Raw genomic sequence first — 14,472 nt, 5'->3', positions numbered from 1 at the left:
GATGGCTACGATAAATCACTTGAACCCTCCCCACACATCAACAGATCCTGATTTTATTTCCAATTTCTCCTCTGCAGAGCAACACAAAATTATACAAAATGAATTAAATGATTTTATTGGAAATCTTGATTTACCAAAAAATAAGGCAGAACTTTTAGGCTCAAGTCTGCAACAACAAACATGATATTGCCAAAGGAGATGTCTTTGTGTGTGACTGATGTAAAGAGTGTGAGGATATTAGGTGCCACTCAGCATTGTTATGGGCCTTTATGAGAGCTTGAAGAACAGGGTGGATGCCCTCGAAGGATTTAAGTTGGAGACCCATCAAGCTCTCAGCTGCCAACATCAACGACAGAGCTTGCACTTGATCATCAGGCAACACAGTTTAAATCCCCAAAGCAGAATGTGCTAGTCCCACAGGAACTAGTTGTTGTCAGGGAAATGGAAATATATTGTGCAAAAATGACAGGTAGAATAGGACCAGGGTGCGTCTGCCAGAGGTAAAAGTTGATGACGTTGTAGAGCAGATATCATCTTTGTAGGATACAAAAGGTGATATTGTTGTACATGTTGGCACTAATGACATTAAGAGTAGGAGATCTGCAGATTTGCTTAAAACGTCACTGTTGGAAAAAAGTCACAAGTTACAGTTAAATTTGAAAGTGTCTGCACTTCTGTCCAGACATGATAGGAGGGAGTATATGATGAGGGCCTTGTCAATCAATTCAGCCCTGGAGAGATTGTGTAAGGCTCACGAGGTAGAATTTTTCTCAGCATGGCCTGTGCTTGTTATCAGGAGACTGCTTCTACAGGGATGGGATACACTTAAATAGAAAGGGTTCAAGAATATTTGCTGATGCTATCAAGGCAGTGTTTGGTGGGTCAGAAAACTGCTAGCTTGGGGGATACTTAGCTCGGGAGGTGTGGGGTTTTTTTGTTTTTTTTTTTGGCCAATGCTGAATAACTTGCTTTTTTGCATAATTTGCCACTGCTAATGCGAATTCATGGAAACACAACCAAACATATTAGATGTAGGTAAGGCCAAATGATACTGTTTTTTTTTTTTTTTTTTAACTTTACAAGTGTCACCCACTTCACGCTGATACTAAATGGCTAAAATGGTCACTATGGAACTCATACATTGAAGTGCTTTACTCTCTGAGAGATGCAATCAAAAGAAAAGACTCAAGAGGTATTTGTTACATCACAATGAACTTAGTTCCATTATGGTTAAACAGCATCTCATTAAACACAGAATAATAACATTAAAGCCACATTACTTGCCACTTTCCACACCACAATTTTTTTTTTCCAAAAGCAAAACAACTGCCGTAAAGTTATTTAAAAATTGAATGCAAAAAGCTGAGGTAAATTTTCTTTCTAACTATTCAAAACAGCTTCCTAGATCATTTCAACTTCATAGTGACCTGCAAAATTGTATTACTTCTAGAGACACTATTTTAAAGAAACCGTTTAAATTACATAAATTTGTTCATTAAAAAAATATATACCGAGAACATTTGAGTAGTATTAGTAGTGGCAAATGATACAAGAGAGCAAGCTTATACAGCATCACCCCAAAAAGAAAAAATCCACCCCACATCAATAGTTTGCCTAGTTCTTCCTTGAATTTATTCAACTTATCCACTTTAATAAAAACACAGAGAGAGAGAGAGAAAAGCATGTTCAAGCAATGAACCACCCTTTGGCTAAAGGCAAACTTCTGAACACCTACTCTACAACCATCCTTCCACAATTTGAATTTATGCCCCCTCGTTGCCCAGTCTGAGCAAGAGGAAGAATCCCATTAGAAATGAGTTTTCTCAAGCCATTCAATGCCTTAAACACCTCAAGCAAATAACCTTGCAGGTGCCTGGTCTCCGGGTGCTGAAATTTGTAAAAAACTGAAGCCTTTCTTGGTAAGAACACCCCCTCTGCTCCCCTTACCAATCTCATTTACCTTCTCTGTACCTGTTCCAGCAGCTCTACATCATTCCTAAAATGAGGTCTCCAAACCTGTATGCAATACTCAAGATATAGTAGACATCACAGTTGGAATGTTGTTCACATTTATGACACTGGTAATATGCTAATAACAACTCAGTCAAAAATTAATGTGTAATTACTCTTCTCTCCAAACAAAAATACACACATTTCAAAGTCCATACACTGAATACAAGTTTGAAAGAGAGATAGGTATAAATGCCAATTAAAATTAAACACTTACATCTTCTCATAACACAGTAAATGGAAAAGATTTTCTCCACTTTTGTTTCTCATTTCTTTTCTGAAGCACCTGTCACTAACTGAAACAATTAATAATAAACTCATTAAAACTCAAAACTTAAATAATACATCAGCATTAGAAAAAATGTGAGTATTGCTGACAGCAACCACTAAAATCCAAGCATAAATTATGAGATAAAATTCCATGGTACAATTAAACTAAAAATTAAATTTTTCTCATCATTTTTGGAAAAATGGACCCTGTTGTAGCAGTGGTTCTGACTGCTACAAAGAATATAATTTTTTGTAATAAAATTTTTGCAAATAATCAGAATTTTCTCCCATCTATCATTAGGATTGTTTGTTTGGGAATTTTTTAGGCGCATGGGCATTTATGGCCATAGTGCACCATACATATGATAGTATGTATGCTATTTCTTTACGGATTGAGAGTCAGAAAACTGGTTTTTGACTAGCTAAAGGAGGTGGTATACACTGATCACTTTGAGAAAGGTAAAAATCTTTGAGACATTTGTTTTACTGCCCAAAAGTGAAGTAAGCGTTAATTGCAAATTTTGTGCATTCCACAAGGATATGCTTCACTGAAAGCACTGTTTTACAGTGATCCCACTGGGGTGAATCTCCCCTCTTAAAAGATTACCATGAGTAATATTAGTGTGACCTATTCGCAGACGAGCTAGTATTTCCTCCTGTTGTCGAATTGGACTGAAGCTTGAAGGCCATTGCTCGAGATTTGGCTTGCTACTTCGAAGCTTATTTTTAAGTTGGTTTTGCCATGTTAATTGCCACTGGTACATGCATTTTTCTGTATTATTCGTCTATAATCTTGATGTGGAACTCTCCACTGGTCATCAGATGGTAAGTAAGCCACTTTTGCAGCATTGTCCGATAATTCATTTCCTGGAATTGCCATATGTCCTGGGACCCAACAGAAGTGTATGGGTTTTATATTTCTGAATACGTTTCTCAGTTTCCCAAGGTTCTTCCAAGCTCAGATAAGGTATATAAAGAGTTTGTTATTTCTTTCGTGACTGGGTGGGTGATTTTCATACTGTTTTCCAGGGCTTGAAGTGCACTTAGAGAATCAGAGAAAATTATACTGTTTCCAATATTGGAGGACTCGATATGCTTCAGTGCAACCTGAATTGCCATTAGTTCAGCAGAAAATATTCTGAACTCATGTGGCAGTTGGTAGGCCAATGTTATATTTGGAAAAACTGTGGAGATTCCAACGTGGGCGTCATTCTTTGATCCATCTGTATGAACTACAACGAAGCATGTAAACTGCTCCACTACTGCATGGTACAGTTGCAAGAAATTTTCTTTATGTAGAGCAGATTCATCCCATTTATGAAGGTATTTATCACATGAAGGTGGAGTAATGCTCCACGGAGCAAGGAGTAGAGGAGGGGTATTTGCGATATTATCAAAACTCAGATTAAGTTCTTCTAGAAGATGTCTTATTTTTATACCCTAACGGTCGGTTAGCAGTACGGTGATTATGGTATAACTTGCTGTGTTGGGGGCTGAAAAGTAATTCCCAATTTGGGTGTTCAGGCATAGATCTAATGCATAGCGTAATATATAGAGAGAGGGGGTTCGTAAACTACGGCGTATAGACTATGTATTGGAGATGTGCGATATACTCCTAGGGCAATGCATTGCACTATGATGGAGAGGATCAAGCCAGCGAAGGACACTAGGCCTTGCTGAGCTATACACTGGTGCTCCATAGTCAAGTTTTGATCTTATTAAAGATCTGTATAGCCATAACAAGGTAAGGCGATCAGCTCCCCACTTTGTTGCTGAGAGAACCCGGATGATATTCAGTTTTTGTTGGCAGGATGTTCTTAGTTTTTTAATATGTTCCAGGAAGGTAAGTTTATGATCTAAGGTGATTCCTAAGAATTGTATGCTGGGTTGAACTGTCCATTCTGTTGTAGTTCGAGATGTGGGTGCAGTTTATGTTATCAGCAAAAATGGATGCACAAAGTTTTTTTGAGGACAAAGCTGAAAACCAATCATTTGTGCCCATGTACTGATCTTATTTATTGCCGCTTGTAACTGTCTCTTGACAGTATTCATGTTTTTAGCATGACAAGAAATACCAAGTCATCTACGAACAGTGCCTTATCGATAGTGTTTGGAAGTTGTTCAGCAACGCTATCGATAGTGTTTGGAAGTTGTTCAGCAACGCTATCGATAGTGTTTGGAAGTTGTTCAGCAACGCTGTTTATTGCAATTATAAAGAGTGTAGCACTGAGTACAGAGCCCTGGGGAAAACCTTTTTCTTGAAAAAATAGTTGGGACATCGAAGTTTTAAATCGAACCTGGAATGTTCGCTTGTCTAGGAATTTCCGTATGAAAATTGGGAGATGGCCCCGAAGTCCACGGCAATGTAATTCACGGAGTATTCCATACTTCCATGTGGAATCATAGGCTTTACTGATGTCAAAGAAAATCATTACATGGTGTTCCGATCTAAGGAATGCATTCCGAATGGAATTCTCCAGTCTTACTAGTATTTCTAGTGTTGATCTGTTTTGTCGAATGCTGAATTGTTCAGAATGTAAGAGATTGAAATTTTCAAGGTACCATATCAGTCGAGGTTCACCATCTTTTCGAGAATTTTGCAAAGCAATTTGGGTAGGGTCAAGGCGATAGGTCTATAGTAAGTGGGAATTGTTGGGTCTTTACCTGGTTTAAGGAAGGCAAGGACTGTAGCATGATACCATTGTTTAGGGAATGTATCTTCCAGGTAGAGCCTATCGAACAGATCAAGAAGTGACTGCAGTGATTGGCATTTTAGCATTAGCATTAGCATTAGTAGAGGCATTTGATGCAAGAAAGCAAGCTTATGCAGCATCAGCCAAAAAAATAAAAATAAAAATAAACAAATAAATAAATAAATAAACAATAACCACTTCCACTTCACCCCTCTGTTCGTTCGAAATACCTGTTCAGCTGAGCCTTAAACTTATTTAGGCTATCAACTTCCACGACAAGGGATGGAAGTCTATTCCAGCAACCAACCACACGCTGGCTAAAGGCAAATTTCCTCACGTCTATCCTACATCTGTCTTTCCTCAATTTGAATTTATGCCCTCTCAGGTGATTATTCTGAGCAAGAGGAAGAATCCCATCAGCATTGAGCATGCTCAAACCATTCAAGGCTTTATACACCTCTGTCAGATCACCTCGCCGGTGACTAGTCTCCAGACACTGTAATTTGCAAAACGTAAGCCTTTCTTCGTAAAAGCACCCCTTTGTTCCATTCACTAATCTTGTTGCCCTTCTCTGTACTCGTTCCAGCATCTCTACATCCTTCTTGAAATGAGGCCTCCAGACCTGTATACAGTACTCTAGGTGCGGTTTGACCATTGCCTTATACAAGGGAATAATCACCTCCTTATCATTAGCACTTAGTTCCTGTACCATCAAATAATGGATATTATCTGGTCCTACAGTTCTTCGCCTAGATGTTGACAAGGCTCTACGTACTTCATGGATAGTAAATGGTAAGTTATATTGTTCTTCTACTTTTGAAGAAAAGTTTAACTTTTGTTTTTCTGACCTTGCTTTGAATCTTCTGAAGGCTGGTATGTAACTTTATGTTGCTGATGTTTTGGCAAAAGTTTCCTCCTAGTATATTGGCAATTTGGGTAGGGTCAGCAATGTTCTGCCCTCTCCATTCCATGATAGGCAGAGGTGTCATTTGATATTTACCACTAATTTTCCTGATTGTTTTCCAAATTTTGTGTGGGAGCTGCTTGATTGATGGTTGAAGTGAAGCAAATCCAAGCAGTCTTTTTATTACTGTGTCTAACATACCTTGCTCTTGCTCTGGCGCGTTTAAACTGAATGAGATTAGCTGTAGTTGTATTGCACCAAAAAGTATTCCAAGCTATATTTTGGTCTTTTTTTGCTGCACGGCATTTGTGACTCCACCAGATTTTTGAGTGTTGAGGTAATTTTGAGGAGGATTTTGGTATAGCTTTTCTGGCTGCATGTAATATAGTTTTTGTGACATACTCTTTGTCACACTTTTGTGACATAATTTTTGGATAATTTCCGCATCCAGTTTAGCTAATTTTTTATACATCTCCCAGTCTGCTTTATCAATGAGCCACTGTGGAATTCTAGTAAGATGATAAGAGGCTTATTCAGTAATTCAATTGTAATGGGAAAATGATCACTATGCAGTGGATCATTCTTTATCATCCACTTTAGAGTAAGATACAAAATTGCTGAACAGATAGACAAGTCTATTGCAGTATATGTTTCGGAAGGAAGGTGAACATAAGTAGGTGACCCATCATTTAGAGGGAGAAAGTTGTTATCATCTAAACATTTTTCAATTAGTTTTCCTCTTTGATCGATATTGTTGTTACCCCATAGTGTGTGTGATGACCATTTAAGTCTCCAAGAATGAGGAAATGTGTGGGGATTGAGCTATGAGGTTGTTTAGATCATTTTGTTGGATGGAAAAGCTTGGTGGAATATATAAGGAGCAGCTTGTAATATGGATGTCAGCAGCTACACAGACCGCTATTGCCTCGAGGGGAGAGTTCAGTAAGACCTGTTTGACAGGAACATGTGGGTTTGTTATAACAGCTACACCACCATGTGCAGTATTTTGATCGATTCTATCTTTTCTAAAGATATTGTAATAAGACGGTTTTGGTGTGGGTTGAGGTTTGAAATACGTCTCTTGGAGGCAGAGACACATTGGTGTGTATTTAGAGGTAAGGTTTTACAGGTCATTAATATTGGCATGGAAACCACGACAATTCCACTGAATTATTGTGTTTGTGTTCATTGTTTATCTCTTGTTAGACTTTCCAAGCATTCTCGTGATGCTGAGGTTTTCTGTTTTTCACTCTTGTTTTTATCTTTCTTTGGAAAGTAAGGCCTTTCTGTTTCCATGTCTTCTTCAACAAAAATGTGTAGGACGGGGTCATCTGTGGGTATTTCATTAGTATCCATTTCCTGTTGGTGACCAGAAGTTACAATTTGTTTTTCTTTGCGTCCTTGGTCTGAGGAGTGGAGATTTTTGATTGGTATAGAAACTGGAGTATTGAATGCCCAAGTTTGAGTTGCACTGTACAGTGTTTAACATAATTCGAGAAAGACTCTTTTCGGGGTACTGTTAGTTGTAATGCAGTCGATTGGAATGCAGTTGGTTTGCAATGCAGTTGATTGGAATTTTTTGGTGATTTGGGCATACGTAGATCTATTTGCAAGGGTTGGTGGTGAGATGATTTGCTTTGCTTCTTGATAAGACACATTAGCATTAGCATTAGTAGAGGCATTTGATGCAAGAAAGCAAGCTTATGCAGCATCAGCCGAAAAAAAAAAAAAAAAAACCCACTCCCACTTCACCCCTCTGTTCGTTCAAAATACCTGTCCAGCTGAGCCTTAAACTTATTTAGGCTATCAACTTCCACGACAAGGGATGGAAGTCTGTTCCACCAACCAACCACTCGCTGGCTAAAGGCAAATTTCCGCACGTCTATCCTACATCTGTCTTTCCTCAATTTGAATTTATGCCCTCTCAGGTGATTATTCTGAGCGAGAGGAAGAATCCCATCAGCATTGAGCATGCTCAAACTTTCAATGCTTTATACACCTCTATCAGATCACCTCGCTGGTGCCTAGTCTCCAGACACTGTAATTTTCAAATCTTAAGCCTTTCTTCGTAAGAGCACCCCTTTGTTCCATTCACTAATCTTGTTGCCCTTCTCTGTACTCGTTCCAGCAGCTCTACATCCTTCTTGAAATGAGGCCTCCAGGCCTGTATACAGTACTCTAGGTGTGGCCTGACCATTGCCTTATACAAGGGAATAATCACCTCCTTATCCCTGCTAGAAAAATTCCTATATATCATTGACAAGACACCATGAGCTACTCTTGCAGCCCGTCTGCACTGCTCAGAGAACTTCATATCTGCCTGCACAACCACCCCCAGGTCCCTTTCATTCTCTACCACTGTCAGTGCAATACCACAGAGTTGATACGTTGCTCTGGGGTTGCTGTTTCCCATGTGTAGTACTTTACATTTGTCAATGTTAAACTTCATTTGCCACCGCTCAGTCCATCTGCTCAACCTTTCCAGATCCTGTTGCAGCAGCATAGTGTCAGTAGTGTCCTTGACAACCCTGCCTACCTTTGTATCGTCTGCAAACTTCGACATTAAGCTTGATATACCATCATCAATATCATTTATGAATACAGAAAACAATAATGGACCCAACACTGAGCCCTGAGGGACTCCACTAATAACATTAGTCCACGACGAGCAGTGTCCATTGATTATCACTCTCTGTCTTCTCCCCCTCAGCCACCCCTTTACCCACAGCAGCAATTTGCCTCCAATGTTACACTGCTCCAATTTGTGCAGCAGTCTTCCATGTGCAACAGTATCAAAAGCCTTTCTAAGATCCAAGTATATAATATCAAAGTTATTCCCTGCATCCAGTTCCTTTGTGACTGCATCATAGTATCCAATCAAATTGGTCAGGCTAGACTTCCCCTTAACAAAACCATGCTGTGTCCGAGCTATAACTGAAGTCTTGTCTAAATGATCCTGCAGTGCTTCTTTAACTAGTGCCTCCATTAATTTTCCTGGAACAGAAGTTAAACTCACAGGTCCATAATTGCTTGTGTCAGCTTTTGATCCTCCTTTGTGAATTGGGGTCACATTTGCACATCTCCAGTCTATGGGTACCTCCCCTGAGTCCAAGGAAGCTCTCATAATTATAGCTAAGGGTTTGCTTACTTCCTTTGCTGCCTCCTTTAATATAACTGGATAGATCCCATCCACCCCAGGTGCCTTTCTTGTGTTTATCTTCAACAATTTCTCCTCCACTTTACTCTCAGTTATTACAAGATTCTCTAGCTTACTGCTAGAGTTGAATACACCTCTGGCTTTCCCCTCGCTAAATAACTCCTCATGTGTGAATGTTGATGCAAAATATTCATTTAGTTTGTTAGCTACCTGAGCAGGATCATCAACAGTTGACCCATCGATATCAAGTGGACCAATCTGATTCATCCCCTTCCTTCTAGAGTTTACATAAGTAAAGAACTCTTTGCTGTTTTTCTTTGCATCCCTTGCCAAAGATTTCTCGTAATCTGCCTTCGCCTGCCTAACCTCCTTTGTAACTTGGTTACAGATCAACTTGTATCTATCATAGGCTTCTGTGTCATGTGTTAATTTGTATGTATCCCATGCATGTTTCTTCTCTGCCATATGCCTCATCAGTTCATCTGACATCCATTTAGGCCTAAACCTTGAACAATATTTCTTAGTTGGTATGTAAAGTCTAGTAGCTTCCAAGATAAGTTGTTTGAATGCTTCCCTTGCATTTACTGTTGGTAACATCATCAGTTGGTCCCACTGTATAGAATTTAAATACTGTCTCAGTCCATCGTAGTCGCCTTTACGAAAGCAATAACCCTTCCCTTTACCCCTAATGGTAGTTACCTCTTTGAGTAAATCCCACTTCAGCACACTGTGATCACTGCCACCCAGTGGTTCATTTATCTGCAGATTCTTAATGCATGAAGAATCACTGCTGATAATCAAATCAAGAGTATTCCTCCCTCTAGTTGCCTCCCGAACATGCTGATGTAGAAAACAATCATCCAATAAATCCACAAAAGCCTTGCTAGTGTGTGAGTGACCAGAACACAAATTCCAGTCAATATCTGGGAAATTAAAATCTCCCATTATAAGACTCTCTGATTTACTGGCCCACTCTATTTCCCTGTACAGTTTCTTATTATACTCATCAGAGTCATTAGGCCTATAGCACACTCCTACTCTCAATTTTGATCTCCCAATGCTTATGTCACACCAAACTGACTCGACACTGCACTGTCCAGCGATGTCCACTGGCTTCACTTCCTTGGATTTTATGTATTTCTTAACTAATAGCATAACCCCTCCTCCCTTCCTATCCAGTCTATCTTTTCTGTAGACGTTGTGATTGGTTTTATATTTCTGATTGGTTTGATTATGATTTGTTTATGATTGGTTTTATATTTCTGAATAAGTTTCTCAGTTTTCCAGTGATCGCATGTTCTAGCGTAAGCGGGATGATCTTTTTTGCAGTTTGGGCATATTGGTTGGGGTGCAGTACAGGCTTCGCAGTTGTGTTCAACTGATCTGCACTTTGCACAAGCAGGGGGTTCCCCGGCAAGCTGGCTGGGAATGTCCATACTTCTGACATTGGAAACATCGTAGCGGGTTTGGAATATATGGTCTGACATTACAGACCAGATATCCAGCCTTAATGGATGCTGGATGATGTGGTGTATTAAAGGTCAAAATGAGATTGTGTGTAGGAGTCAGAACTCCATCTTTTCTGGTGGAAATTCTCTTAACCTGTATAACTCCTTCTTCTTTAAGTTCTTCAAACATCTCTTCGGACTCATCTATTAAATCCCAGTCAGAGATCGCTCCTTTAGAGATGTTCAGTGATCTATGGGGTGTCACAGTAACTGGTATTCCAGCAAAGAGATTAATATTGAAGAGCCGCGCTGAGTGTTTACCATGAGGTCTCGATCAGAATTTTTTTTCCCCAAATATTAAAGTTAAAAACTGGGGACTGTAAGGCAATGCGATATCACTCATGTTAAAAAAGGGGCACTACTATTGCTTGATATGTTCGCTATATATGTGAAATAATCATTGCTGCTGCTGAACTAAAACATCATCAGCAGCAATGATTATTTCATCTGTAAATTTACAGATGTAACATCTGTAAATTTACAGATGTAAGAGATTACATGTTTTAGTTCAGCAGCAGCAATGATTATTCCATGTTATGCAGTCAAATTGGGAAATGTCTAATGCAATCAGAAAAAATACCACTTACAAAATGTATGCATACATAACATAAAATCATAAATAAAAAATGCAACTCAAAATAAAATGGAAACTATTAGAAAAAAATCAAACCATTTAGCATACTTCATTGGGACAATGAAGTATGCTAAATCTTTATCATTCTTCATTCGGACAATGAGACACCTCCCTCAAAAACAAGACATCTGGTCACCATACTCTATGTGCTTCGACATAGAAATAGTCTTTAGAATTTAATTACCCTTGGAAAGTTCTTAGAAATGGTCCTGAATCTTAGATTCAAGACCATGTCTAAGAACCTATTAGACCTTATATCTTCTATTAAACTTTAATTATTATATTTTTTTGGGGCAACTTTTTTCAATGGATTATGCAGAGTAAATCTTGATCAATGAATGTCCTTGATCAAGAAAACAGTAAAAATAGTGGGAGCGAAAAAAGAATTAAAGAGAAATTATACTAGCAAACACGATTTTTACCTCCAAGAATTTAAATGCTTTTTTTAACCAATATTTATGCATAGATTTTGAAATTAATTTAAGTTATTAAATTAATCAGTTATTAAGTCAGTTATAGAGGGAGTTAAGTTTTACCCAAATATGCCAATTATGCATTATTCAGCCAGTAAAGTAGAACATACTGATTGATTTTAACAGATATAAGCTAATTCTCTTCAATTTAGCAATCAATTCTGGCCTTGAGATAAACATAATCTGATTTCTACTTATGGTTCTTTGGTTCAAATTCTGATGCAACAATTTACAATTTGAAAAGAGCACAGTGATTTTGGTAAGGATTTTGTAGGCTGTGTCAAGGTTTTCCAAGTATTAACTGATTGTGACATATTCTCAGGGTTGTAAATCAATACTCCAAACATAAACAGCCCCTCGAGTGTAACTTGAATTATACATATATAATCCCTTAATTTTAACATTAAACATTGGTACATGTCTTGATGTAGATGTGATAGAGAATTTTTATGATAATTTTTGGAATCCGCATGTTTATTTTCTCCAGAATCTCATACTTTCATTGCAGAGGTATGAAAAAATTATATTTTTTGTTGGCTAGTGTTATCAGTAAAGGATTGACATTTTGTATTTCATTGAAACAAAAAAATCAACAGAAATTATACATTATTATGCATATAATAATAAAATATACTCACAAAGCAACTTAACTAAACATTAGTAAATTACTCCTACCTGTGAGAATAGAAACCTGGATAGGTTTCCTATTTTCCAACATGATTTTGTTACTTGACTGATGAAACAAACAACTATAAAAATAAATAAATTAGCAAAAAGCAAAGTATACATATTTCTTTTCAATTACTTAATTCAAGTCTTGTAATGTATTAGGGTATTATTTAATACCTTACCAAACTGCAGAAAAATTTCTGATGACACAACTTCATTTAAACAAAAAAAAGTTTTACTGCGAGTCATTTGATCTCCCTTTCTCTCTCTCTCTCCACCTTTTATTTATTTTTTTAAGGACTTCAGGTCTGCTGAGAGTCATCATTGAACAAATAAATACATGGGCTGTGTTAGGGTAACTAAGATTAAGAACGTGTGTGCATAAATACTTTCACATACACTAATGCCAGAACCTTTGTAGATAAATCTGATGAATTTAAAGAACTTGAAACAAAGCTGTGAATTAGGGTTGAATTTGAAAGTGTCTGCAATTCTGCCCAGACACTATAGGAGGGAGTATATGATGAGAGCCTTGTCGATCAATTCGGCCCTGGAAAGATTGTGCAAGGCTCAAGGGGTAGAATTTTTTTCGGCCTAGACTGTACTTGTTAACAGGAGAGACTGCTTCTACAGGGATGGGATACACTTAAATAGAAAGGTTGCAAAAATATTTGCTGATGTTATCGAGGCAGTGTTAGGTGGGTGGAAAACTGCTAGCTTGGGGGGGGGACAAAGACTAATAGATTAATAGTTGCCACTGGCAGAGGTGAAAGAGATTCTTCTATTGGAATGAGCAGAAGCCTGAAAAACAAGATGCAGGATATTTCAGAGACTGCAGGGAGTCATTGCGGTACAAGTAAAAACCTGGGTTGTGTTAGGGTAGCTAAGAATAGAAACAGGTGCATGTTTACTTGCGTGTACACCAATGCTAGGAGTTTAGTAAATAAATTAAATAAATTAATTTAATAAATAAATAAATTAAACAAATTTAAAGCTCAACTGGACAGGTATTTCGAACGAACGGAGGGGTGAAATGGGAGTGGTGTGTGTTTTTTTTTTTTTTTTTTTTTTGGCTGATGATGAATAAGCTTGCTTTCTTGCATCATATGCCTCTACTAATGCTAATGCTAAATTTGATGAATTTGAGGTACTGCTCAAAACATCAAAGGCAGATATTGTTGGGATTTCAGAGATGTGGTGTCACACAGATATAAGGAATGCAGAACTGGAATTTGGGGAGTACAACATCTACAGAAAGGATAGACAGGATAGGAAGGGAGGAGGGGTTATGCTCTTAGTTAAGAAACACGTAAAATCCAAGGAAGTGAATCGATCCAGTCGACATCGCTGGACAGGGCAGTGTCGAGTCAGTTTGGTGTGACATAAGCATTGGGAGATCAAAATTGAGAATAGGAGTGTGCTATAGGCCTAATAATGTATTGTCATGGTGTATTGTCCATGATATATTGGAATTTTTCTAGCAGGGATAAGGAGGTGATTATTCCCTTGTATAAGACAATGGTCAGGCCACAAATAGAGTACTGTATACAGGTCTGGAGGCCTCATTTCAAGAAGGATGTAGAGATGCTGGAACGAGTACAGAGAAGGGCAACAAGATTAGTGAATGGAACAAAGGGGTGCTCTTACGAAGAAAGGCTTAAGTTTTGCAAATTACAGTGTCTGGAGACTAGGCACCAGCGAGGTGATCTAATAGAGGTGTATAAAGCCTTGAATGGTTTGAGCATGCTCAATGCTAATGGGATTCTTCCTCTTTCTCAGAATAATCACCTGAGAGGGCATAAATTCAAATTGAGGAAAAACAGATGTAGGATAGACATACGGAAATTTGCCTTTAGCCAGCGGGTGGGTGGTTGGTGGAACAGACTTCCATCCCTTGTCATGGAAGTTGATAGCCTAAATAAGTTTAAGGCTCAGCTGGACAGGTATTTCGAACGAACAGAGGGGTGAAGTGGAAGTGGTTTTTTTTTTTTTTTTTTGGCTGATGCTGCATAAGCTTGCTTTCTTGCATCAAATGCCTCTATTAATGCTAATGCTAACTGATTAAGTCATCAAATCAGATATTGTTGAAACAGCAGAATCATGGAGTCACTCAGATAAGTGATTTGAATTTGAATATGGGCAGTAAAATGTATG

General features: G+C 38.2%; 1 protein-coding gene across 1 annotated transcript in view; it reads right to left on the bottom strand.

The window, feature by feature from the left end:
• cin (Molybdenum cofactor synthesis protein cinnamon) overlaps positions 1–14,472 on the bottom strand; it is a 321,839-nt gene that overhangs the window by 286,539 nt on the left and 20,828 nt on the right. The window contains exons 2-3 of the mRNA XM_090376470.1: positions 12,325–12,398; positions 2,228–2,306 (exon numbers count right to left, since the gene is read on the bottom strand). Of these exons, the coding sequence (XP_090232596.1) occupies positions 2,228–2,306; positions 12,325–12,367 (122 nt within the window). The 5' untranslated portion in view covers positions 12,368–12,398. The remainder of the gene's footprint in view (positions 1–2,227; positions 2,307–12,324; positions 12,399–14,472) is intronic.

The sequence above is a fragment of the Mastigoproctus giganteus genome, chromosome 6, assembly GCF_048544385.1.
Source record: "Mastigoproctus giganteus isolate SK-2022 chromosome 6, ASM4854438v1, whole genome shotgun sequence".
Lineage (NCBI taxonomy): Eukaryota > Metazoa > Arthropoda > Arachnida > Uropygi > Thelyphonidae > Mastigoproctus > Mastigoproctus giganteus.
Note: the sequence above shows the minus strand (reverse complement) of the source record. Positions and strands in the feature narration are given on the sequence as shown.